Below are 26,609 nucleotides of genomic sequence, written 5' to 3' on the forward strand. Positions count from 1 at the left end.
ATTGTCCCAGTTCTACATTGCCCTGAGCTCCCCATACTCACTCCCCCAGAGAGAAAGCAAAACTTTTTTGAGAAGAGAGCAGCAAGTCAGAGAGTGAGGGAGATGATGCAGATCCAGTTTATAATATCAGTGGTGCAGGTGATGAGAGAAACACATACCATCCAAACCAAAAAGACCTCAATGACTTTATCAGAGATGTTGCTGAGTTTTTGATGTCTAGGCTCAAGCAGCGGAACTTATTGGATGAAAGTGTGCAGAAGAAGCATCACTAAGCTTTTTTCACCTTTACCCACCAAGGATGGGCTCTGTTTCTTCCACAATGTGACTAGTCTGTCTGAGGCAATTGGAATTGCTTGTATCCCAATAGAGTGGCATCTTTTCATTGACGGCTCATCCAGGAGCTACTCCATAGCAGGAACAAGTATCTGTCTCTTCCACGAGCTCACTCAGTGCACTTCAGAGGATTACAACAGCATCAAGATCTTGCCAGGCGCCTTGAAGTATGATGAGTATGGCTGGGAAATCATCAGAGACTTCAAAATGGAGGCATTCCTAATGTATCTCCAAGGTGGTTTTACCAAGTTTCCCTACTATCTTTGTGTTTGGGATAGCAGGGATACAAAGGCACACTAACAAAGTTGGGACTGGCCACAGCGAACCTGAATTCTCTATGTGGAGAAACATTGTCAAATAGGAACCACTAGTGGAGACCTGGAAGGCGCTGATGCCACCACTGCACTTTAAATTAGGCCTAATGAAACTATTTGTCAGAGTTCTAGATAAGGAGTCGGCAGGCTTCAAGACATCTTCCCTAATCTATCTGATTCAAAGGTCAAAGCTGGCATCTTTGTTGAACCACAGATAAAGAAGATCCTTGCATGTAGAAAATGTCCCAAGAAGCTAACTAGGAAGGAGAAAGTGGCTTGGAACAGCTTTGTTGAAGTGCTTTAGGGCTTTCTGGGCAATCACAAGGCCGAAAACTACATGGAGTTGGTTGAAAATCCGGTGAAGTTACAGTAAAATGGGCTATAGGATGTTTCTCAAAGGCCATGTCCTTGATGCTTATCTTGAGACATTCAAGATGGGAACACACTCAGAGGAGCAAGGTGAGTGCTTCCTTCAGAATATACTAGACTTTCGAACATCACTACCAAGGACAATATAATGGTGGAAGACTACATCTGGGGCTGATTCATGAAAGTGACAATATAATCACAAATCTCAAAAAACTACTCAGTTCTAAATCTTCTGTGGTCATCTTTCTTTTTTTTTAACTTCAATATAAATACATGTTAATTGTGATTCATATGTTGCTTTTTATTACTTTATAAGAATGAAAAAAATAGAAATTGTGCGCATTCACGTTTTGAATAGGTAAATTCCAAAATTTTACCAACCTGGTCACAAAAGCAACGTTTTATGGAAATAAGACGTTTTAAATATTTTTTTTAGGCATCAACGATTAGAAAATTACACTTATTGCCCAGGAAAAAAAAAATTGTGTTACACAATAGAATTGGAGCTACCTAGGGGGAGGGTTGTTGTCAGAAGAGGAGGGTAGGAATGCAGGTAGGGATGATCATGTTAGATTTGTCCTTGTCTTTGCTCAATATGATTGGAGGAACAAGAACACAGGCCTCTGGTCATTCTATGATTTTGGTATCTGTTAGGTTTTATCAAATGCTGTATTGGGGGTAATGATGTAATGTCTATTACAGTTGTTGTTGATTGTTGCATCGAGATTTAAATAAAAATGTATTCTCCACCAAGGACAGAGAATATTCAAAACAGCCCACCTCACAAACGTTAATTGAATATATGTTGGTCTGCTTATTTAAATATTGTACTATTAAATGAGAATCCATCTTGTATCAAACCTGATGTCTCTCTGCTTGGTCTTTTAGGTGTAATACCTGTATCAAAGGAATGGAGCCGAGAAGCTACTGAAAGATTTCGGACATATGTTAATGGGGTAAAGCTGCAAGCTTGTACCGTTTATGTTGAGAAGGATAAGGTGGCTGTTGAGATCCTTGATAATTCTTCAGAATGTCTGCAGAGCATCAATAAATTGCTGATCACTGAGCACATGGCTGTAAAGGAAGATGACAAACTTGAGATTCCAAAGATGGAGCTGGCGGGCGCGGCCAGTGCAGTGCCAAATATGGAGCTGGCGGGCGCGGCCAGTGCAGTGCCAAAGATGGAGCTGGCGGGTGCAGCCACTGCAGTGCTAAAGATGGAGCTGGCGGGCGCGGTCAGTGCAGTGCCAAAGATGGAGCTGGCAGGCGCAATCAGTGCAGTGCCAAGACCAGGAAGCATGGTCAACATGATGCTAGGAGCAGAGCATGGTGATGGAGTGGAGTCTACAGGTGACTAAAATGGTTTAGCATATAGAAGTCTATTTGGCTTCAAGACTTCTCATTTGGTTCTGTTTTTTTTACTTCATGTTCTGTCCTCATGTATTTTAATTTTAGCCCTTCTTGCAATCAAATATACACATGTAGTGTTTCGTCAACACCTAGCTTATTTTAAAGTGTTTTAGCCTAAGCCCATTCTTTGGTGTTTGCAGCATTTATACTTCATTAATAATGGCTTTAATGTCTATAAATTATTGGGTTCCTCTTGCTTGCCTTCTTTATGAGAGCAGGAAGGAGGCTTGAAAATAAGAGCAATAAATGAAAATGTCTGCTTCAGTGTCCTGCCTGACATTCCTTCATCTCTGCTTTTCTTTTTCATTTATAGATTGTTTGGTGGCACAGATCTGATTTCTTAGTTTATTCGGTTGCATTAAGAGTCGCTTATCTGAAGGGCAGATAACACTCTTGCTTTAGTGCAAAACCTCTTCCAGTGCAATAGGTGTGTCATTCTGGACAAGTGAGTTATCTCCCCATGGCTGTGAACCATATGCCGAAGGAATCTACTCCAGATTTTTTCTGTGACTCCCCTCCCTATTTCACAGGGAGCTTTACTGCCACCTGCAGTTTTCCCTTGTCTAAATGAGCCAGGAGTGTTCTGATCTGCTCTATTCTTTTTAAAAAAAAAATTTTATTCAGTGTTTTCGATTTTTTTATTTAGTGTTTTTAAGTGCTCGGAGCTTATCACCTTTAGTGTCAGCTCCACCTGTGAAGAGAAGAAGCAGACTGAGGTCTGCAGCTGACAGGCCAATCCCTGGTAATACATGTTAGCCAAGTATTTTGGAGCTTGGAGCCGTACCGCTTACCTTTCCTCACCTACTGCTTAGCAGAGGTTTGAGTGCAGGCTGTTAGGCATCCATAGGAGGCTCAGCATTGTCTCGTTGGGTGCCGGCTGCATTTTTCAACCTTCTCCCTTATGGTAATGCATCCGTCGGTTCATGAGAGTAGGGGTGCGGTCAGATACCGTATGGTTGGCAGCCCAAAGATCAGCATTGAAGAATTTTCAGCTTGAGGCAGTGATCTTTCTTTCCAGCTGCAGTAAAGAGCTTAGGCAGGCTGCAGCACATTGCCAGCACAGGTCACAGTGAGAAAAGCTATTATCCCAGGACAAGCAGGCAGCATATTCTCACATGTGGGTGACATCGTCCACGGAGCCCCGATGCGGACAGCCTCGCAAGCAGACTTGCTTGTAAAACTTTAGAAAGTTTGCGACTGCCGCCCCGCGCATGCGCGAGTGCATTCCCGCCCAACATAGGGTGCGCCTCCTCAGCATCGTCTCAGTTCTTAGTTTTTCGCAGAGTCGAGAAGTCCTCTTTTGAAGCTCTGTGCTAGACTCAGTTCTACTTCATGCCTTCTCTCACCGTGGCTTGTGTATTCTTCTTACAGGGTCGCTGTGTTTTTTGTGCGTTTTCATTTCTTTAAAAAAAAAAAAATTTAGTCTTTTTTTTATTTCGTGTCACGGCAGGGCCTACCCCGCGGCCTCAGCCTATGGGCTTCCATTTCGCCGCGGCTATTTTCCAGTCTATATCCCGGCCGGTCACAGGATTTAAGAAGTGTAGTCGCTGTCAGCGCGCAAAATCCCTCACTGACCCACATAAGTGGTGTGTTTAGGGCCTGACCATCGTCCGGAGTCGTGTACTCGCTGCACTACCCTTCAGCCTTGAGCCATTAAACATCATCGAGTTCAGGTTGAGAAGATATTCAGCAGTATGGATAAGCCAACCCCGATTTCGACCTCGACCCCAAATCCGGTCAAATCTACGGGGTTCCTGCCTTCTGCCTCGACCTTAATCAAACCTTCCTCGTTTGGGAAGTCATCCTCGAGCAAATCTGCTAAATCCTCTCCTAAGGAGCCACTTTCCTCACTGTCTCCCTCAGGTAAGATAGCTAAGCAAACTCCTCCAGGCATGCCATCCTTAGAGCGCGGGTAGTTCTGACCCTGCCCAAGAAGCATGTCTCCAAATCGAAGTGTCATTCTTCGTCATCTTCCTCAGACTATAGCCATACCAAATGTACCAGATCCTCAGGTCTTGGTTCCACATTTGCAGGCTCTGATCCAGACTATTATGCATCAGGAGTTTGGTAATATTCTTGCCAAATATACTCCTGCCTCGACTCTTGTCTTCTGCAATTCAGCCTGAGCACTCAGCAGTATCACAAGAAATCGAGTCTTTGGCAGTGCCTCGAGCTCAACCTAGTCATTCTTTACAAGGAGTCGAGTCCTTAGGAGTGCCTCAATTGGAATCTACACACACTATGCAAGGAGTCGAGTCTTTGCGAGTGTCTCGATCGGAGTCTACGCACTCTATCAGGAGTTGAGTCCTTACGAGTGCCTCGAGATACCTCGACAGAAGAAGCTGAGTCCTTTTTGGTGTCTCGATGTCGATTAGAGAATGACACGGGGGAAAAATCTGTCCCCGTCACTGCACCGTCCCCGGCCCACCATCCTCTGCACTGCCCCGTCACTGCCGTTCCCTTCACCGCCCCGTCACCGTCACCACCATCCCTTTCACCGCCCCGTCACCGCCACTGCCATCCCATTCACCGCCCCGTCACCGTCCCCGTCTAGCACCCATTTTCTTCCCTCCGTTCCCCCATAGTGTGGCATCTGTCTTCTTCCCTTCCAGCATCTTCTCCCCACTCTGCCTTCCACATTTCCTTTCAGGGTCTGTTCCTCTCTACCCTCTTTCAATGTCTGTTCTATTCCTTTCCACCACCACCCTTCCCTCCCTCCTTTACCATCTGTTCCTTTCTACCACCCTTTTTTCATATCTTCTATCAGTCCCCCCACCATCACTAGCAGTCTTTCTTCTCCCTTACCATGAGCAAATAGAACTTCTGAAAATTGTATTGCTGAGGCATTATTTCTAGTACGCCTTTTTTTCCAGATGGATGACATCAATTTTATAATTCTTACTGTCTGCTCTGATTTCATTCACAATTTGGTTTGTGTTTTGTACCTGAGGATTCCATGAGGCATTTATCCTTTTCCTGTCTCTTCTGTGATTTCAAGTTGATTCCTTCAATAATGGAGTTTTCTATTTTGGGCTCTTTTGACATTGTTTAAGGGATTTCTTGTACATTTGGTGCTGGTCTTCTTTGATGAGGTCACTTCAGAATCTTTCCAAGGAAGAGAAACTTTTTCCCTTTCACCCCCTCCTTCCTTGTGTGAGCCGGAACACGCGGTCCCCGCAAGCAAGTAATTTTATATCATTTTCATTCTATTCATTCATAGAAATTAAAGTCTAGATAATGCCAGTCACATAACAAAACATGATTTTACAAAAATAATTCCCTGCACAGTCAAGCCTGCAAGGATTACTAGATGTCTTTCAGCAGCTCCCCTACCTCCTTCCCCCTTACCTTTGTGGCCAAGTCAAAATGATCTACCAACAATAAAATTTTAAAAACACAAAGCACGCTGTACGCAGAGAAAATGTTAATTATCATTTATATTCCGCGGGTTTTCAAAGAGGTCAAGGCAGATGACTTTATGCAATGTCACCTCAGTAACAACTATACAAAAATAGACAAATATTCCCCCTCCCTTTTTACTAAACTGCGATAGCGGATTTTAGCGCAGGGAGCTGCGCTGAATGCCCCATGCTGCTCTCGACGCTCATAGGCTCCCTGCGCTAAAAACCGCTATTGCGTTTTAGTAAAAGGGGGCCATAGTGCAAAATATAGACAGCAGATATAAATTCTCAAAACGGACACATTTTGATCACTAAGTTGAAAATAAAATCATTTTTCCTACCTTTTTGTCTGGTGATTTCATGAGTCTCTGGTCCTTCTTCTGGTTCTTCTTCTTTCTTCTCCTGCCCCCCCCCCCTCTTTCTTTCTCTCTCCCCTTGGTCCCCCTCTTTCTTTCTGCCTTTCTTTCTCTCTCCCCCTGACCCCTCTTTATTTCTGCCTTTCTTTCTCTCTCCCTCTGGCCCTCCCCTTTTTATTTTTATTTTCTTTCTCTCTCCCCCTAGCCCCCACAAAGCCATCGTGCCAATTTTTCCATTTCCACGATTCTTTCCCTACCCTCACCCCCAAGCCAGCAGCCGATTTCTCCCTGCTCCTTCCCCGATGTCCTGATGTCCTGAACTTCATCGGGCAGCAGCAGCATTCACAATTCACTGCTGTTGCCCGCTTCAGGTCTTCCTCTCTGTCGGGTCCTGTCTTCATGAAAACAGGAAGTAGGCAGGACCCGGCAGAGAACAAGGCCTGAAGCCGGCAACAGCAGCGAATTGTAAACGCTGCTGCTGCCCGAAGAAGGTAATGGAGCACGAGGCAGACCGCTTCTTTCCCCTCCCAGCCGAACCCCCGCTGACCCTCCTATCTCCCCCCCTCTGTGAACCTTTCCGACCCTCCCAGCGAGAGCAGCAAACCTCCTTCGCGGCTTTCTCCTCCCTCTGCCGCGTCACTGATTTTTCTTGAAATTCTTATAATTCCCTTGTTGTATTGCGATTGTTCTTTCCATGTTATATATGTGACACAATGAGTTCCACCAGAAATTATAGTTCAGTCTACTATCATTTTTCCAATTGTTTGTGATGTGCTGAATGGCGACTCCTGTCATTATCAATAAAAGCTTTTTGTTACTTGATGATATTTGGCTTTTTTTCCTCATTGACATACTAAATAACACTGTATCATAAGATAACGCCACATGTTTCTCCAATAAACAATTTACTTGATCCCAAATTGAATTCCAAAAGGCTAAGATAAAGGGACAATAAAACAACAAATGATCTAAAGTCCCTACTTCAAGATTACAGTGCCAGCATCTATTAGACTGTGAACTATTTAATTTTTGTAATCTAACAGGGGTCCAAAATGCTCTATGCAAAAGAAAAAAACAAGTTTTTCTCATAGATGCAAACACTGTACATCTCATCCTCCAAGACCAAATTTGTGGCCATTGAGATGCAGAAATTTATCGTATGATACGATTCTATTTGGTATGTCAATGAGAACAAAGAGCCAAATTTCATCAAACAATAATAAGCTTTTATTGATTATGACAGGAGTCGCCATACAACATATCACAAGTAATTGGAAGAATTGCAGCAGACTCAATTACAGTTTTTGGTGAGATTTGTTATGTCACATTTATAAAATGGAAAGAACAATAGCCATATAAAAAGGGAATTATAAGAAATGTAAAGAGATTTGGGGGCCATTGACAAATTATTGTATCACTAGCTGATGCCCCGGCGTTGCACGGGTATTTAAATATAGCAATAACACTGTAAATGGATTCAAATAAAGATACTTTATAATGGTGAATGAAATTAATTTTTTACAGCTTAATAAAAAGTACAATAATCAAATTATAATGTGAAATATTTGACAAAATGAATACAATACAACTAACGCAAAACGTGATTAAAAACAACAATTTTAGTTTCACCTCCTGGAGCAAGAACATATAAATTCTTGGGTGAACCCACCCTTGAGCAAGCAACATAGAGTTGTGGGCCGCGAGACCCCCAGAACATATCACCCCAGGTAGTGAGGGATCTGCATACCAAGTTTCGTTCAAATCGGTCAAGCCGTTTTTGAATTATTGTGAGAATGGCAGCTTTTTACATATTTTCCATTGACATGAATGGGTGAAATCTGATTTTCTGTTTGTAGCTCCGCCCACGTGTGCAGGTGGGCCGTGAGACCCCCAGAACATATCACCCCAGGTAGGGAGGGATCTGCATACCAAGTTTCGTTCAAATCGGTCAAGCCGTTTTTGAATTACTGTGAGAATGGCAGCTTTTTACATTTTTTCCATTGACATGAATGGGTGAAATCTGATTTTATGTTTGTAGCTCCGCCCACATGTGCAGGTGGGCCGTGAGACCCCCAGAACATATCACCCCAGGTAGTGAGGGATCGGCATACCAAGTTTCGTTCAAATCGGGCAAGCCGTTTTTGCGTTGGCAGCTCTTTACATTTTTTCCATTGACATGAATGGGTGAAATCCGATTATCTGTTTGTAGCTCCGCCCACGTGTGCAGGTGGGCCGCGAGACCCCCAGAACATATCATCCCGGGTAGTGAGGGATCTGCATACCAAGTTTCGTTCAAATCGGTCAAGCCGTTTTTGCGTGATCGCGGCACATACATGCATACATCCGATTTTATATATATAGATAGATAGAGCAGCGGATCCCTCACAGAACCCAAAAGGGGAGGGGGGTTGCTTTCCCACCTACCTCAGGTCTGTCTACAGAAGGTACTCTAGGGGAACTGGGGTTTGTTGGGTCCAGATCTTGATTCAGATGGTCATAAAAGCCCTGCAGGAGGATTCTGGACCCTTGATCAGCAGATGCTTCCATCTGGGGCCTCCAAGCACCACAGGAGGAGGGATGGGGGTGGTGGATATCACAGTCAGTTTTAGGGCATTAAGAGAGGACTTGGAGGTCCTTTCTGAACCTCAGTCCCTCTTGGATTCAGATTTAGATGTTCCCCCCACAGGAAGAGGAGAAGGAACTGTCCTATGTGATCTTCACAACAGAAGAGTCAGAACTCTCTGTCTCATTGATGAAGTTACAGAGGGATGCTCAGTTCACCTGCTGTGAACCTTTCAGAGGGGGATTCTGTCTTGAAGAGCCTTATAGAGCCCACTGAATCATTTTCTACTTTGTGATTACCTACATGATCTTGGTGGAGTGGAAGGCTCCAGTTATGGCCGTCAAGGGGGCTCGGGCTCTCGACTGCCTTTGTTCCTTTGCCCCTGAGGAAGTGGCATATCCTAAAGTGGATGCTTTTGTTTCGGCAGTCACAAAAGCGACAGCATTCTTGTTCAGGGCAGCTCAGTCCTCAGGGATCTCTACAATAAGTGGGTGGAGCAGCAGTTGCACATAATCTTTTTCAGTAGGGGCGTCAAGCATTCAAGCAGCCATCTGTGATGCCTATGTGACTGTTGCCATGCTGCATTGGCTGCAGCAGCAGCTGCCAGAGCCACAGAAGCTTCCTGCCTGGCGTCTAAATCAACCTTCTTGGCAGATGCCTGCATAAGATCCATCTGGCCTCTGTTGATGTGCTTGGCTGTGACTTCGCGCTGGGTGGCAAATGCAGCCACCAAGAAGCTGCTTAGCCAGCTGCCCCTTTGAATGCATTTGCTATTTGGGGAGGACTTGGAGAATCTGGTGAAGGATATGGGAGAGGCTAGGTAGGCCCCTTCATCTCTGCAAGCTGAGGCCAGAGGATTCTCAATGATCCTCTACTTCCAGAAGTCGAGCCAGGGGGTGAGCTGTTTCCAGCCCACCTGATGTGCTCCATCGCTGGACTCCAGTTCAGGGGGGCCCTGGGAGAACTAGTCCTATAGTCCATACAGGCAGAGATCTAGCAGTCTGTCCTGCTTGATGAGGACACCCTCATCTGGGGGGAGGGGGGCAGGTTGTTTCTCTTTCATTATGAGTGGTCCCATACCACTTTGGACCAGTGGGTTCTGGAGGTGGTCAAGAAGAGATACTCCATGGAGCCTAACCTGCTCCATTCCCGATGCCTTCATGTCTTCCCCTTGTGGCTCAGAGCAAGAGCACCAGGATTTCACACTTGCTGCTGAGCACCTTTAGGAGCTTGGTGCTGTGGAGCCAGTGCCTCTTAAAAAAATGCAGTCTGGGCTATTATTCCATATACAGTGTGATCCCCAAGAAGAGTGGCTCCTTCTGTCCCATCTTGAGCTTTGAAGAGGATTAATACTTATTTGTAGATTTACCACATTTTTTTTTTTTAATGGAACCCCTCAGGTTGCTGATAGCCTCAGTTCCTGGACATCATGGAGGCCTATCTGCATGTTCCCACTGAAGCTCATTACAAGTGTTATTTCACCTTATGTTCTTGGACGTTACCACTAGTTTTGGGCCCTGCCTTTTGATCTGGTTATGGCCTTCTGCACCTTTTCCAAGATTATAGTGGTCACTGGTTACCTGTGATGCCTGGGGACTAGTCCGTCCTTATCTGAACAACTGGCTGATTAAAGTGGAGGCCAGCCTGGCCACTTCTAAGTTTCCAAGTTTATTTAAAATTTTCTATCCCACCCTAGTTCTTCATCCAGAGAGTGGTAGAAAACTGAAATGCTCTTCCAGAGTCTGTCATAGGGGAAAACACCCTCCAGGGATTCATAAAGTTAGACAAGTTCCTGCTGAACCAGAACGTACACAGGTAGGGCCGCTGCGTGAGCGGACTGCTGGACACGATGGACCACTGGTCTGACCCAGTAGCGGCAATTCTTATGTTCTTAGGGATAAACCTTCAAGGCAGCTTATAATCTAAAACATATTTAAAATACACAATATACAAAATAATCCACACATATTACAAAACAAGAACCAAAATAACAAACAAACCATTAATGATATTATTTCTTCTCAAATCATTTCATAAGAATAACCTTACTGGGTCTGACCAATGGTTCATCAAGCCCAGTAGCTCATTCTCACGGTGGCCAATCCAGGTCACTAGTACCTGGTCAAAACCCAAGGTGTAGCAATATTCCATGCTATCGACCCAGGGCAAGCAGTGACTTCCCCCAAGTCTTTCTCAATAACAGACTATGGACTTTTCCTCCAGGAAATTGTCCAAACCTTTCTTAAAATCAGCTACACTAATCCGCTCTTACCACAACCTCTGGCAATGTGTTCCAGAGCTTAACTATTCTCTGAGTGAAAAAAAATTTCCTCCTATTGGTTTTAAAAGTATTTCCCTGGAACTTCATCAAGTGTCCCCTAGTCTTTGTAATTTTTGACGGAGTGAAAAATCGATCCACTTGTACCCGTTCTACTCCACTCATGATTTTGTAGACTTCAATCATATCTCCCCTCAGCCTTCTTTTTTCCAAGCTGAAGAACCCTAACCTTTTTTGATTTCCCTCGGCTGAGCGCATGCTGACTGTCTCATTAAATTATGTTTGTCTATGTGTTCCACAATTTTATTTTTTATAATTGTTTCCACTGCCCGGCACTGAAGTCAGGCTTACTGATCTATAATGTCCCAGATCTCCCTTTGAGCCCTTTTTAAAAATTGGCGTAACATTGGCCACCCTAGGCTGGGTCATGAATTGGAGCAAGTGTTACCTGATTCCCTCCCAGGCCCTGGAATACCTGGGAGTTCTCTTCAACACTGCCTTGAAGGATGGTGTTGGAGAACTAGGAAGAGAAAGTTTGAGCACAGATTGTGAGAGCTTCCAGTTCCCACAGTATGGGACTACTTGTATTGCCTGGGCTTCATTACAGGCAGTACTGGAGGTGGTGCCTGGGGCAAGGGCTCTCATGCAGTTCTGGCTATGGGCGCTCTTGTTTTGGTGGGCTCTAGTGTCTCAGGTCTTCCACAGTCGTCTGCCTCTAGACAAGAATTAGTCTGACCTGCTGGGACAGCACAGTTTCACCTCCTGAGAGAAGTGCTACTGGATCCCCACTGCCACACCAGTAGATGCTTATAATTATAGATGCAAGTCTCCTCAGCTAGGGAACTCATTGTATGGGCCATGTAGCTCAGGGAACCAGAACCCCATAGGAAGCTGCTTGGTCCATTAATCATCTGGAGACCATAGCAATTCGCCTGACCCTGTTTGAATTCCTGTCACTCCTTCAGTAGGAAGTGATCTGGGTGGTGTTGAACAATGCCACTATGGTAGCTTATATCAACAAACAGGGGGAGGTACCGATGGAAGTAGCATGCCTCTGTTGGTGGACAGAGACATACTTTCAGGTCTTCACAGCAGCCCATATTGCAGGCAAGGACAATGTACAAGCGGACTTTCTCAGTTACTGTGTTCTTGATCCAAGTAAGCAAGAGCCGGGGCAACAGGCCTTTCAATTCATTCTGGACCACAAGGGCGCACTGTAGTTCAATCTGATGGCTTCCGTAGCCATTTTGAAAGTGGAGCATTTCTTCATTCAGAGGGAACCAGCCTCTCAAAAGATAGATGCCATATTTAATGTTCAGCCTTATCACTGGCCAAGGAGGGAAGACAATCTGTCATCCTCTTGCTAGTGGGGCTGGATTGGCCCTGCCATCTATAGTGTGCAGACCTTGTGTATCGCTTGGAGGGTGACCCTCTCCCATTCTCCAGAGGTAGAGAGGCCTTCTCAGGAAAGGCCACTAGAAATGGAGGAAGCAGATCACTTCTGGCTTTCTGTATGGCTTTTGAGAGGAGGTGCTTAGAGAAGTATGTGTGTTCTCCTTTAGTGGTTTCTATGTTGTCCCACTCTCAGAAGTCTTTCCACATCTCTGGCTTATGTTAGTGTGGAAGGTTTTTGAAACCTGATGTGTGGGATAGTCTCTGTTTCCTTGGAGGACTCAGGTCCCAGCATTCTAAGATTCTTGCAGTAGGGACTGGACCAGCTTCTAGTGTTGAGCTTTCTGAGGGTACAGTTGACTGCTCTGTCCAGTTTTCAAAATGCTGCTGCATGACTCATATTCTGCGAGAGCCACCACACTCGCATTACCCTCTCCTCAAGTTACTTCATTGGCTTCCCATCCGTTTCCAAATACAGTTCAAACTCTTCTTACTGGCTTACAACTGCATTCACTCTGTAGCCCCTCAATATCTTTTATCTCTTATCTTCCCCTATGCTCCCCCCCATAAACGCCTCTTATTTGTACCCTTCTCCTCCACCGCCAACTCTAGATTCTTTAGCGTCCCTCCAGACTGGTACAGAAATGTTGGGGTTTACACTCCTCTGACAGCAGCACGGCGGGGACTAGACTTCTGGCAAACAACGTCGAGAGGAATAGAACAGGCTTTAAACTAAGAAGAAGGGGAAAACCGACAGTCGACCAAGTGTCGACGATTAGGGAAAAGGTATCCCGTGAAGATACTACGAGGGAGAAATGCTGGGAAGAAACAATGGGCAAAGCACAGGAGCGGATTGAGCCAGAGGAGGAGGATAAGAGGATTGTAGCACAGGAGAAGAAAATAAAGATCGAAGCACAGGGAAAGGAAACAAAGACAAAAAATTACCAGGACTTAAATTGCATATATACTAATGCAAGGAGCTTAAGGAACAAAATGGGGGAACTAGAAGTCATGGCCAAAACTGAGAACCTAGACATCATTGGAGTCTCCGAAACATGGTGGAATGAGGAAGCCAAAATGGGACATAGCACTGCCGGGGTACAAACTCTATCACGAGGACAGGTCAGGGCAGAAAGGAGGAGGAATAGCTCTATACGTAAAAGAAAGCATACACTCGACCAGAGTGGACACAGCAGCGACAACCAACAAATTGGAATCGCTATGGGTTAAAATACTGGGAAGGAAAGGGTCCGGGATAAAGATGGGCCTGTACTATCGTCCACCTGGGCAAAACAAAACTACCGATGAAGAAATGGAAGCCGAGATGAAACGGGAATGCAAAAACGGTAACACGATCATTATGGGAGACTTCAACTTTCCCGGGATAGACTGGAGTCTTGGAAACTCAAAATGCGCTAGGGAGACCGGATTCCTGGAGGCTATTCAGGACTGCTTCATGGATCAGCTTGGAAATGCTACTCTGGATCTAATCCTTAATGGGCTAAGAGGATCTGCAAAGGACGTGGAAGTAGTGGGACCGTTGGGAAACAGCGATCATAACATGATCAAGTTCAGAGTTGAAGTAGGAATACCGAAGGAAAAGAGAACCACAGCGACAACTTTTAACTTCAAGAAAGGGAGCTATGACGCAATGAGCATAATGGTAAAGAAGAAACTCAGGAATGACACAAAGAAATGGCAGACTGTAGAGCAAGCCTGGTCTCTATTCAAGGACACGGTGAGCGAGGCGCAAAATCGGTATATCCCCAGATTCAGAAAAGGGTGCAAAAAGAGCCGAACAAAAGACTCGGCGTGGATAACTAAAGAAGTGAAGAAAGCGATAGGGGATAAGAATTCATTCAAGAAATGGAAAAAAGGCAAAACCGAGGAGAACTGGAAAGAACACAGGAAGTACCAAAAAGAATGTCACCTCGTGGTTAGAAAATCAAAAAGAGAATATGAAGAGAGGCTAGCCAGGAAAGCACAAAATTTTAAACCGTTCTTCAGATATGTTATAGGGAAGCATCCGGCTAGGGAGGAGGTGGGACCGCTGGAGGACGGTGATAGGAAGGGAATGGTGAAGGAGGATAAAGAAGTGACGGTAAGACTAAACATGTTCTTTTCGTCAGTATTTACAAAAGAAGACACTTCCAACATACCGGAACCTGAACAAATCTTCAAAGGAGACCAAGCAAAAAAATTAACATCCATTGAAGTAAGCCTTGAGGACGTACATAAGAAGTTGCCTCTGCCGGGTCAGACCAGGGGTCCATCTCGCCCAGCAAGCAGATAGAAAAATTAAAAACCGACAAATCACCGGGCCCGGACGGAATCCACCCTGGGGTATTGAAAGAACTAAAGGAGGAAATAGCGGAACTACTACAGCAGGTTTGTAATCTATCTCTGAAAACAGGCGTGATCCCGGAGGATTGGAAGAAAGCCAATGTAATGCCCATCTTTAAAAAGGGATCAAGAGGTGACCCGGGGAACTACAGACCGGTAAGTCTGACTTCGGTCCCAGGGAAGATGGCGGAAGCACTGATAAAAGATAGCATTGAGGAGCATCTAGAGAGGCATAAACTTATGAAAACAAGCCAACATGGCTTCTGCAAGGGAAGATCGTGCCTGACGAACTTAATGCACTTCAAAGGAATTAACAAACGGAAAGACAAAGGGGACCCCATTGTATACTTAGACTTCCAAAAAGCCTTCGACAAGGTACCCCATGAACGCCTACTTCAGAAACTAAAGAACCATGGGGTGGAAGGAGATGTACACAGATGGATCAGGAATTGGTTGGCGGGCAGAAAACAGAGGGTAGGAGTGACGGGCCACTACTCGGACTGGAGAAAGGTCACGAGTGGTGTTCCGCAGGGGTCGGTGCTTGGGTTGGTGCTTGGACCGATGCTATTCGATGTATTTATAAATAAGAACATAAGAACATAAGCGTTGCCTCTGCCGGGTCAGACCAGGGGTCCATCGTGCCCGGCAGTCCGCTCCCGCGGCGGCCCCCCAGGTCCATGACCTGAAAGTGTTCCCTACCTAACCTGAAATATCCATACCCTATTCGCTCAATGTCCTGTACGGTAAACCTCTATCTGTACCCTGTTATCCCCTTCGCTTCCAGGAAGTCATCCAGTCCCTTTTTGAACCCCAGAATTGTACTCTGTCTTATTACCTCTCCGGGAAGCGCGTTCCAGGTGTCCACCACCCTCTGAGTGAAGAAGAACCTCCTTGCATTCGTTAATGATATAGAAACGGAGACAAAGAGTGAAGTAATAAAATTCGCAGATGACACCAAGCTAGGACTAGGACTAAAGAGGACTGCGAAGGTTTACAAAGGGACCTGAACAAACTAGGGGAGTGGGCGACGAGATGGCAGATGAAGTTCAATGTAGAGAAATGTAAAGTCATACACGTAGGTAACAGAAACCCGAGTACAGCTACATGATGGGAGGGCTGTTATTGAATGAGAGTTCCCAAGAAAGGGACTTGGGGGTAATAGTGGACATGACAATGAAGCCGTCGGCACAATTCGCAGCGGCTGCTAAGAAAGCGAATAGAATGCTAGGAATAATCAAGAAAGGTATTACAAGCAGAACAAAATAAGTTATCCTGACATTGTATCGGGCGATGGAGTACTGCATCCAATATTGGTTGCCGTACCTAAAGAAGGATATGGCGATACTCGAAAGGGTTCAGAAGAGAGCAACACGTTTGATAAAAGGTATGGAAAACCTTTCATATGCTGAAAGATTGGAGAGACTGGGGCTCTTTTCGCTGGAGAAGCAGAGACTTAGAGGGGATATGATAGAGACTTACAAGATCACGAAGGACATAGAGAAAGTGGAGAGGGACAGATTCTTCAAATTTTCAACAACTACAAGAATGAGAGGGCATTCAGAAAAATTGAAAGGGGACAGATTCAGAACCAATGTTAGGAAGTTCTTCTTCACCCAACTGGTGGTGGACACCTGGAATGCGCTTCCAGAGGGAGTGATAGGACAAGGTACGGTATTGGAGTTCATAAGGGATTGGACAATTTTCTGAAGGAAAAGGGGATAGAAGGGTATAGATAGAGGGCTAATACACAGGTCCTGGACCTGATGGGCCGCCATGTGAACGGACTGCTGGGCATGATGGACCTCAGGTCTGACCAAGCAGAGGCACTGCTTATGTTCTTATGAGACACTAACTCTTGGCTGCAGTACAAGTGAGCTGTGCAGTCCCTGTTACAATCAGTTCTTTTCTCAGTCTCCAGCAGGTGGAGTGGTAAGATTGTGCAGTCTGTTTTGGGCCTGTTGGATCTAGTTAGGGAATTTTTGTGGTCCCTTTTGCTGTCAGGATAGAGCTTGGGGGGTGACCCTCTTAGGGGTCCTTCCGACCTCAAGGGTGCCACACTCAAAAGGGTCGAGTCCCTTCCCCCACTTCCCCAGGTTTTCTGTGTTTAGAGCAGCCTCAACTGTATGCCTTACCACCGATACCAGCACTGACTACAGTTTAGAGTGCCATGTGGAATCTGCTCTAACTTGATACAGTTGGTGAGCTGTGAGAAGTTAAAAAAAAAAAAAAAAGACACAAGAAATAAATGGAGCATAAAGTGATCCTGAGGCCGCCGAGGTTTTTTACAGTATTGTTCATGGGTTATTGGCTCATTCAGTATGAGCACTTCAAAAAAAGCAGCACAAGTGTTTTTTATGTGGGCGCTGAGCAGTGGATGTGGCTGACGGGTGCACTAAATGTTCCGGCCACCTCGAGGAGGGACCTGGCTTCAAGTGTTGGCATGTCCGGCTTCCCTTCGCGCGGTTGGGAGATGCTGGTGACACCCAGGCCTCACCTGATGCCCACACCGGGGTATCCTCAGCTGCAAGCGGTCTGACAGTTTTGGACTTTTGGACCACTGGGGAGGCTGGGGATTCCCTTGTCACTGGGGCTGCTAGCAATGTTTCTATAGTGGCAGGGTCGGGTTTGGCTTCAGTGTCGCGTTTGATTTCAGATGCCAGTTTAGTGATGGTTTTTCCTTTAGTTTTAATGGGAAACACGTCCATTTTGCCCACTGTCTCAGGTGACCATCCTCCTGTCTTAGAGAGTCAGGAACAGGGTCTTAAATGTGTTTTCTGCTCATGCTATGATTTCTAGATTGCTATCGGGGTTGGTGAGCCCTGATTTTATGTTAGCAATGTGCATGGCTTATTTACAGGCAGCTGGGGGTCCTGCTTCAGTTCTGGGGGTCATCTGGAGGGTCTGTCCCTTCCACAGCCACCCCATTCAGTCTCCTGCTACAGTTGCCTCTATCTGGCCTCCTCAGCCATCGTCCAGGTGGCCGAGGCTGTCTTGGGATGAGGTTTCTTTTGTGGTTAATCCATTTCCTCCGGATAGGGACTTGGATCTTGGGGAGGATTTTCCAGATCCATTGGGGGGGGGGTCTGATGTTTTGGACAGAGATTTTTTTCTGTGGCACCAGTTGGCAAGGACGTGTATGTTGTGCGCATTTTTCCTCAGGAAGAGTTGCAGAAGCTTATTCTTCAGGTGTCTCCGGTTTTACACTTTGAAGAGGCACCTAAGGACCCCCTTGTGTAGTAGACCCTCTTCTTAGAGCAGTGGTTTCAAACTCAAACCCTTTGCAGGCCACATTGTGGATTTGTAGGTACTTGGAGGGCCTCAGCAAAAATAGTTAATGTCTTATTAAGGAAATGACAATTTTACATGAGGTTAAAACTCTTTATAGTTTATAAATTTTTTTTTTTGGCTAAGTCTTAATATTGTAATTTATAGCTAAGAGACATATGATCAAGAAACTGTTTTATTTTACTTTTGTGATTATGATAAACATACCGAAGGCCTCAAAATAGTACCTGGTGGGCCACGAGTTTGAAACCACTGTCTTAGAAGGATCCAGTCAGCATCCCGCTCTTTCCCTATGCATCAGGATGTTCTGGATGGTGTGCATACTCCTTGCAACATTCTGGACGCGCTTTTGAGATTGACTCGGTCTGTGGTCAGACTCTACCTCATTCCTGATGGGGATAGAGATTCCTTAAATTCTCCAGCAGTGTCTTGGCTATTGCGCGCAGATATACTGTATAGGTCCATAAAATGGAAACTCTACTTAAATGTAGTTTTGATGTGGCTGTCCAGGCAGCGAATTGTGGCGGTCTAGTGACCCAGGCTTGTGTTCTGGTGGTCTGTGAGAATTTTTGACCGCAAAGCAGCTGACTGGTCCTTAGTGGATCAAGAAGCTCTTAAGATTGAGCCTCAGTCAAATCCATGGCTCTAGGTGTGATGGCCTGCCGTACCCTGTGGCTCGGGGTTGTCGGCAGATGCGGCTTCTAAGGCTAAGTGAAATAAGTTTCCCTTCTGGGGCTCCTTTTTCTTCAGGAAGGAGTTGGATAAGCAGGTTCAGACCTTGAGTGTCTCTAATGTGCCTTAGTAAAGCAAAAAAAAAAAATCCCAAAACCAAACACTGGAGGACTGACCTCACCAGATTTGCAAGGTGGTTCTGCCTGGGGATGTTTGAGTGGATTTCATAGGTATCGCCCTGGCTGGGTTGCAACCTCTTTTCCTTCCAGAGGACATTTCTTCCAACGCATGCGTTGCGGATCCTTCCGATAGTTCCAGTCAGAGCCTGGATGTGGGAGTTTTTACTGGGAATAGACCAATATTGCAACAGATCAGTGGGTCCTGGAGGTGATTTGGGATGGTTAGGCTCTGGAGTTTTCATGTCCTTTGCCAGATCGTTTTTTCTCCTCTCCTTGTCGGGCAACTTGGAAGAGAGGGGCTTTTCAGCAGACACAGAACAGGTGGCTGGATCTCAAAGCGGTGGTCTCAGTGCCTCCTCAGGAGATTTGCACCATCAGGTATTCCATTTACTTCATGGTGCCCTAGCAAGAGGGGTCTTTTGTCCCATTTTGGATCTCAAAGGTGTCTATAGTGCTCTTCAGGTTCTGTCTTTTCACATGGAAACCTTGAATTCGATAATTCTTGCTGTTCAACTTGGGGAATTTCTGACTTCTCTCGACCTGACAGAGGCCTATCCGCATGTTCCTTTTTGTACCTCTCCTCAACGTTTCCTATGCTTTACGATTTTGAGAGAGCTTTATCAGTTTTATGCGCTTCCCTTCAGTCTGGCTACTGCGCCATGCACCTTCACCAAGATTATGATTGTAGTGGCAGCTGCTTTGCACAAGGGGAGCATTCTGGTGCACCCCTATCTGGACAATTGGTTGATTCTAGCGAAATTGTTGCAAAGAGAGTTCCTGGGTCACGGCTCAGGTTATGAAGTCCTCCAGGTCTTGGGCTGGGTGGTCAATCTATCTGAGAGCCGGTTGACTCTGTCTTAGCGCTTGGAGTATCTCGTCGTTCTTTTCGACTCCAACTTGGGGAGAGTTTTCCTTCGGGAGGCCAGAGTATGCAGATTCCCTCTCTGGTGGCTTGCTGATGTCTGCTGGCGCAAGCCGTTCTGCAGGTCTTGGGGGTCCATGGCGGCCTCCTTGGAAGTGGTCTGGGGTGCTCGGGCTCGCATAAGTCCTCTTTAGTATGTGCTGCTTTGGTGGTGGTTGCCACAGATGCAAGATCTGGACTCACCGGTCTCGCTATGGGGGTTAGTTCGGTGCATCCTATGCTGGTGGGCCCAGTCTTCCAATCTGGTTCAGGGAGTGAGTCTCGATCAGCCCCAGTGAACAGTGCTTCTCATGGACGCCAGTATCTCGTTTGAGGAGCACAATGTCTTGGTCACTCAGCTCAGGGCTGCTGGTCTCCGGTGGAGGCATCCTGGTTGATCAATGTTCTGGAGACCAGAGCCATTCAGTTAGCATTGGTGGAATTCCAGTCTTTGCTGGAGAGCAAGTCAGTTCAAATTCTCTCACAGTGCCACAGCGGTGGCCTATGTCACTCATAAGGGGGACACCAAAAGTCATCTGGTGGTGCTGGAGACCTCTCTGCTCATGGATTGGGCGGAGGCTCATCTTCAGTACATCTCAGCTTCCCACATTGCGGGTGGGGGCAATGTCCAGGCAGATCGTCTCAGTTGTCATGCACTGGATCCCAATGAGTGGTGTCTCGTGCTGGAATCCTTCAAGTTGATTGTTCACTCCTGGGGGTCTGCCAATCATGGATCTCATGGCCACAGGTGCCACCGCAAAAGCGCCGAGGTTCTTCAGTCGCCGCAGGGATTACCAGGCCAAGGGGCTGGATGTTCTGCTGAAGACTTGGCCAAAGGACGGCCTGCTGTATGTCTTTCTTTCTGTGGCCTCAGATGGGCAGAGTTCTTTGGATTGTCCAGCATGCAGGCCATGTGATTCTCGTGGCTCTAGACTGGCCCAGGTGCCCATGGCATGCAGATCTGGTCCGTCTGCTAGTTGCAGATCCTCTCCCGCTGCCCCTCTTGCTCTGTCTCAGGATCCCTTTCCACAGTTCATTGCAGGTCCCTTTTGTCTTTTTTTTTTAATATTTAGATATTTATTGAAAATACTTTGTATGTTACAAATGACAGTCAATACACAGCATTCATTATCAATTGCGCCCCATCAACTGGATAGGTGCAAAAATACAAACATTTGAACCCCTCATTTTTTTTTTTTTTTTATAACAACAACATAATCCTGCCCCCTGCAATAATCTCAAGACACATTCCATTATTCTCATGCAAACCCAAGTGTCTCCCCTTAACTCCATTTCCCCTTCCACAGTTTCCCCCGTATCCCCCCCCCCTCCCAGTCCCCATATGTCTGGCAGACAACAAAACACGCAAGTTCGAGAGATCTCCTAGAGTGCCCGCAATATTCCTTCCAATCTATTCCATGTACATAAATACGGTATGTATATATGTCTCCTCTTTGCCAATGCTATTTCCATCTTACCAATTGATAACAATCGATTTACCCATGCAGTCTGTGATGGAGCTGCAACGTTCTTCCAATGGTTGGCAATAAGACATTTCGCTGCTGCCAGGCCCCATCTCAAAATTTTTGTTTGCCATGGTTTTTCTCTGTTATTATGTAGCCCCAAGAGACAGCTCTGAGGGGATATCTCCACACATTCACCCAAACATCCAGATAGTGTGTTAGTCACCGATAACCAAAATGGTTGAATGATCCTACATTCCCACCAAGTATGCATAAAGGTCCCCTCATGCAGACCACATCTCCAACAGAGTGCGGATGTGCCAGGGAACATTTTATGTAGTCGATCTGGAGTGTAGTACCATCTTGTTAAAACTTTATAAGCATTCTCCTGTAGTAGTGCACAGGAAGAGGCTTTATAGGTTTCCCTACAAATCGTTTCCCAATCTTTAACAGACATACGTATGTCCAAGTCTCTCTCCCATTGTTTTCGGTACAGGAAAGTGGTTTGTGAGCAGCCCCTCCTGTACTGATAAATCACGGATAATGGTTTTGGAACTTTCTGAAGTAATAACCATAGATTTTCTATCGGTTCTTTATCTAAGTAAAATCTAGATCCCCAACCCTGCGCCACCATAAAGTGTCTTATTTGCAAATATGCATAATAGTCATCCTCTGTAATGTCGTATTTTTGCTGGATAGTGGTAAATGACATGATCCCATCCTCCCCCAGTAGATCTCTAAATTTTTTGATCCCTTTTTGAGACCACCGATAAAAGGCTCGGTTGTCTCGGCCTGCTGGAAATAATGATTCAGTGCTTATATTTGCCATAGAAGAGACCCTGGCCCCTCCACCCATCTGTTTACGCATTTGGATCCATAAGCGCGCCAAATGCTGCACAAAGGGGTTTGATATGCTCTGGACCCATCTACTCTGCGACCCAGAGGACCACTGCCTGTTTTTCAGAGGTTCCTCAGTGCTATATAACTGTTCCAATTGTATCCCACTTTTATATTCCCCTATTTCCCAGTCTAGCACTAATTTCAACTGTGCCGCTTGATAATACCACAACAAATTGGGTAATCCCCTCCCACCTACCTCCCTGGGTGCCCACAACAAGGATTGTGAGAGTCGTGGTGATTTACGTTGCCAAACAAAATTGCGTATTTCCTTTCCCAGTCTCTTTAACTCTCCCAGAGGGACCGCCAAAGGCAAAGTCTGGAATAGAAATAACAGCCTGGGTAACACATTCATTTTAATGATCGCTATCCTGCCCCACCAGGACACCCAAAGACTGTGCCACCTTTGTAAATCAGTTCTAATTTTGCGATAGATTGGCAAGTAATTCTTTTCATAAAGTTGTTGAAGATTCGACGGGATATAGATCCCCAGGTACCTGATTCCTTTCTCAGCCCATTTAAAGGGGAATTCATCTCGTATCGCGTTTACCTCGCTCTGTGTCAGAGTCAGGTTCAAAATTTCAGTTTTCTCCAGATTTACTTTGAATCCTGAAATCTTCCCATAATTCTCGAATGTCTGTAAGAGATGGGGTATGGATATCTCAGGTTTTCCCACATACAAGAGGATATCATCTGCAAACATCGCTATTCTGTGTTCTACTTCCCCAATAACAATCCCTACCAGAGATGTGTGACTTCTTATGGCCAACGCCAAGGGCTCAAGCGACACTGCAAACAGTAGTGGGGAGAGCGGACATCCCTGTCGAGTTCCCCTAAGGATAGGAAAAAAGTCCGTGTACGATTGATTTATCCGTAAACAGGCCCTAGGTGCAGCATAAAGGGCCCGAACCCACTTTCCAAACATGCCTCCCAGTCCCATCCTATCCATCACATCCCAAAGAAACCCCCAAATAACCCTATCAAATGCTTTCTCAGCATCCACTGATATCAAAACTGCTTTATCTTGGCCCCTGCCTGCTTCCCATAATATGTTTAAAGTTCTTCTAATATTATCGCTCACCTGTCTCCTCTGGATAAATCCCGCCTGATCTTGATGTATCAGTTTTGGTAGTACCTTTCCCAATCTTTGTGCTAGAACCTTAGCCAGGATCTTTGCATCTTGGTTCAATAGTGATATGGGTCTATATGATCCACATAGCAAAGGATCTCGCCCTGGCTTGGGTAACACAACCACCCCTGCCTCTCCCATTGTAGACGGTAACCCACCTCCCTCAGATAGCCCATTAGCCACTCTTACCAAAAGGGGTCCCAGTTGTTCCGAGAATTGTTTATAATATCGACTAGTGTACCCGTCTAGTCCCGGTGATTTTCCATTCTTCAACCCGTTTATCACCCCTGTGATCTCAGTAAGTTGAATCGGTTCCCTTAAATAACTCTTATCCTCATCTGATAATTCGGGTAGCTGTAGTGAGTCCAGAAAGGCAGTCTGTTTTCCCTTGTCCCAATTCTCCGGTTGTCCATATAGCCCTGTATAGAAAGCTAGGAATTCTTTTTGTATCTCTGAGTCCGTCACCCTCACCGCCCCACTTACTCCTTTCTTAATTCTCGTTATGGTGCTCCGATTTTGTTTAATCTGTATATACCTAGCCAGTTGCGCGCTAGCTTTGTTACTATGTTCATAGATATTTAATTGAAATCTTTCGCGCGCTCGTTCTGTCTCTTCTACTTGAAGTTGATACAAGGCGTCCCTGATCCTTTGCAATTTGGCCAGTATGTGGGGTTCCCCCTTACTCTGATGTTGCAATTCCAATTTTGTTAACTGGGTCCTTAAATCTAGGAAGGCTCGGGCTCTCTGCTTTTTAAACCTAGCCCCCCATTTAATAAATTCTCCCCTAACTACCGCTTTTAGCGCATCCCATAGCACAGCATCTGATACCGCCCCAGTGTCATTCAGTATTAAGTATTCATCAATCACCGATTCCACAGCTGATATCACCAGAGGGGAACTCAACAGGGATTCATTAAGTTTCCAATATCTACCTCCACCCGTATCTACCATATCTTCACATTTTAACCACACTGGCGCATGGTCGGATACATGCATCGGTTCTATCTCCGCTGTCCGCAGTCCCCCTGCCTGGTTCCTATGTATCCATACCCCATCCAATCTCGTGTAGACATTCTGTGCATGAGAATAAAACGTATAGGATCTCTGGGTCCCATGCAACAATCGCCATCCATCTACGAGGCCAAGAGATCCCATTAACGCCCGAAGTGCTGCAGCTGGCTTTTGATGTGATCTACGCCCTCCCCCAGAATGGTCTACCCCCGGTTCTGGTGGGACGTTAAAGTCTCCCCCCAGGTATATCGCTCCCTTTACAAACCTTCCCAGTTTTCCTCTCAATTTGTGATAATAGGTCTCTTGGCCCGCATTAGGCCCATAAACATTGATAATGGTCAAAGGTCGGCCCTGTAGAACCCCTTGAATTGCCAAACACCTGCCCTCTTCATCCCGATATTCCTTTTCCACCTGTAGGCCTAGGCCCTTTCTCACCATAATTGCCAAGCCCCCCGCCCTTTTTGATCCTCCCTCGCCCTGATGGGTCCAGAGCATATCAAACTTCGGCCTCTGAATCAAAGACACATCCCGTGGTCTCAAGTGCGTCTCTTGGAGAAGACAAATATCCCATTTCATCCTATAGAGTTCCCGGAACACTATGCTTCTTTTACCCGGGCTATTAAGCCCATTTACATTCCATGATCCTATGACCAACCCCGGGTCCTTCCCCAGAGACCTCCCAGCCTTCATATTTCCCCGTCCGCCAGAATCCATACCCCCATCTTTACCCCTCCCCCCACCCCCCCTCCAGTTAGCTGATTCACCTATTTTCGAATCAGCCATATTGAGAAGTGAGTCACACCAATAAGGCCCATTAATACCCCTCATTCTCTGCTTAACCCCATCACGCACATTGTCATACTCACATTCATCCGCAGAAAAACCATACGCTCGTTAAGTACCTCAGTCACATCCAGATATATAGATAAACACAATTATCAACATGGTACCACTGCCCACAGCAGTGGATCAACTTTGTCCACCATTACTCTCCCATCAGTGCTCATCCAATGGGACAGCAATGAGCACAGAGTAGGACAGTAAGGAGCACAGAGGCAACTCTTAACAAAGATGCCCCCCTCTCCCCCAGTCCATTGAATACCAAGTGTAAATGTCTATGTAGCGGTCCAAACTCCGCCTCAGGTAGCTGATGTCAATGGTCGGACTTCTTCAGCAATGCTTAGAGAGTCCCCTTCCCCCGTTCCCAGCAGCAAGTCCTTTCGATTTCCTTCCGAAAAGTCAGACGGTCGCCTGCATCCAAATTCTTTCAGTGCTATCCATGCATCCGGTACTGTGTCCACCTTCCTGTGTGTCCCATTTATGGTGAATTGTAATCCAAAGGGGAAGAGCCACCGATATCTGTATCCTTCAGCTCGCAATAGTTGAGTGATTTCTCGAAAGGCTCTGCGCTTCTGTAGCGTTGCAAGGGCCAGGTCTTGATACACCCCTATTTTCAACCCCTGCCATACAAAGTCAGGGCGGCGTCGTGCTGCTTGTAAGATTTTCTCTTTCAGTTGAAAATCACTGAAACAAGCTATTATATCTCGATTGCCTGGTCCCCTCAATTGTCCCAGACTTCTATGCACTCTCTGCAGTTCAATCATGGGTGTTTCCTTGGATCCCTCGTCTGCAAGTAGCATTTTGCAGTAGTCAGTCACCACTTCCCGTGCATCTTTATATCTCTCCAAGTCTGGAACCCCCTTGAAGCGCAGATTATTCCTCCTGGAACGATTTTCCAGGTCTTCCACCTGTTTCTTTAAGTCCTCTAATTGCGCTACCGCTGAATCTACTGCTGTTGTATTTTCCTCCATCGATGTCTCCACATGGCCTAGCGTTCCCTCCGCCACAAGAAGTCTGTTGTTTAGTTCGCTCACCTCTGCCCATAGCTCCCCCAGCGCCGCTTTGACATCCGTCCGCAGCCCCACCATTTCTGCCTTCAAATCTCTGAACCATGATTCAATTTTCCCCTCTATATGATGTTCCGTGTTCGAGGCATTATTGTGGGGACTTTCAGACAGTAAAGTTACTTTCGGTTCCGCCATCTTGGGCGACGCCTTCGGGGAGCTGGGAGCTTGCGATCGGGTTTTTACCGTCTTGGCGCTCGTAAATTGAAATTTCTCCAATCTCCTCCGACTCGCCATATAATCCGCGCTGCTGGTTCTCAGCGGGTGTCGCGCTCCGCGTCCCGGGAAGCAGTTTATAGTTCTGAAACCGCGAGCCCCATCAGAGCTCCGAAATTAAGCGGCCATCTACCGGGGTGACGTCACTTCCTCTCTCAGGTCCCTTTTGTCTTACAGTTTGGCTCTTGAAAGG

At 46.0% G+C, this 26,609-nt stretch overlaps 1 protein-coding gene across 5 annotated transcripts in view; it reads left to right on the plus strand.

The window, feature by feature from the left end:
• The window catches only part of TDRD1 (tudor domain containing 1), a 613,801-nt gene that overhangs the window by 490,697 nt on the left and 96,495 nt on the right, over window positions 1-26,609 (plus strand). For all 5 annotated transcript variants that reach the window (XM_033943145.1, XM_033943144.1, XM_033943148.1 and 2 more), the window contains one exon: window positions 1,905-2,366. In XM_033943145.1, the coding sequence (XP_033799036.1) occupies window positions 1,905-2,366 (462 nt within the window). The remainder of the gene's footprint in view (window positions 1-1,904; window positions 2,367-26,609) is intronic.

This window comes from Geotrypetes seraphini, chromosome 4 (genome assembly GCF_902459505.1).
Source record: "Geotrypetes seraphini chromosome 4, aGeoSer1.1, whole genome shotgun sequence".
Taxonomy (NCBI): domain Eukaryota; kingdom Metazoa; phylum Chordata; class Amphibia; order Gymnophiona; family Dermophiidae; genus Geotrypetes; species Geotrypetes seraphini.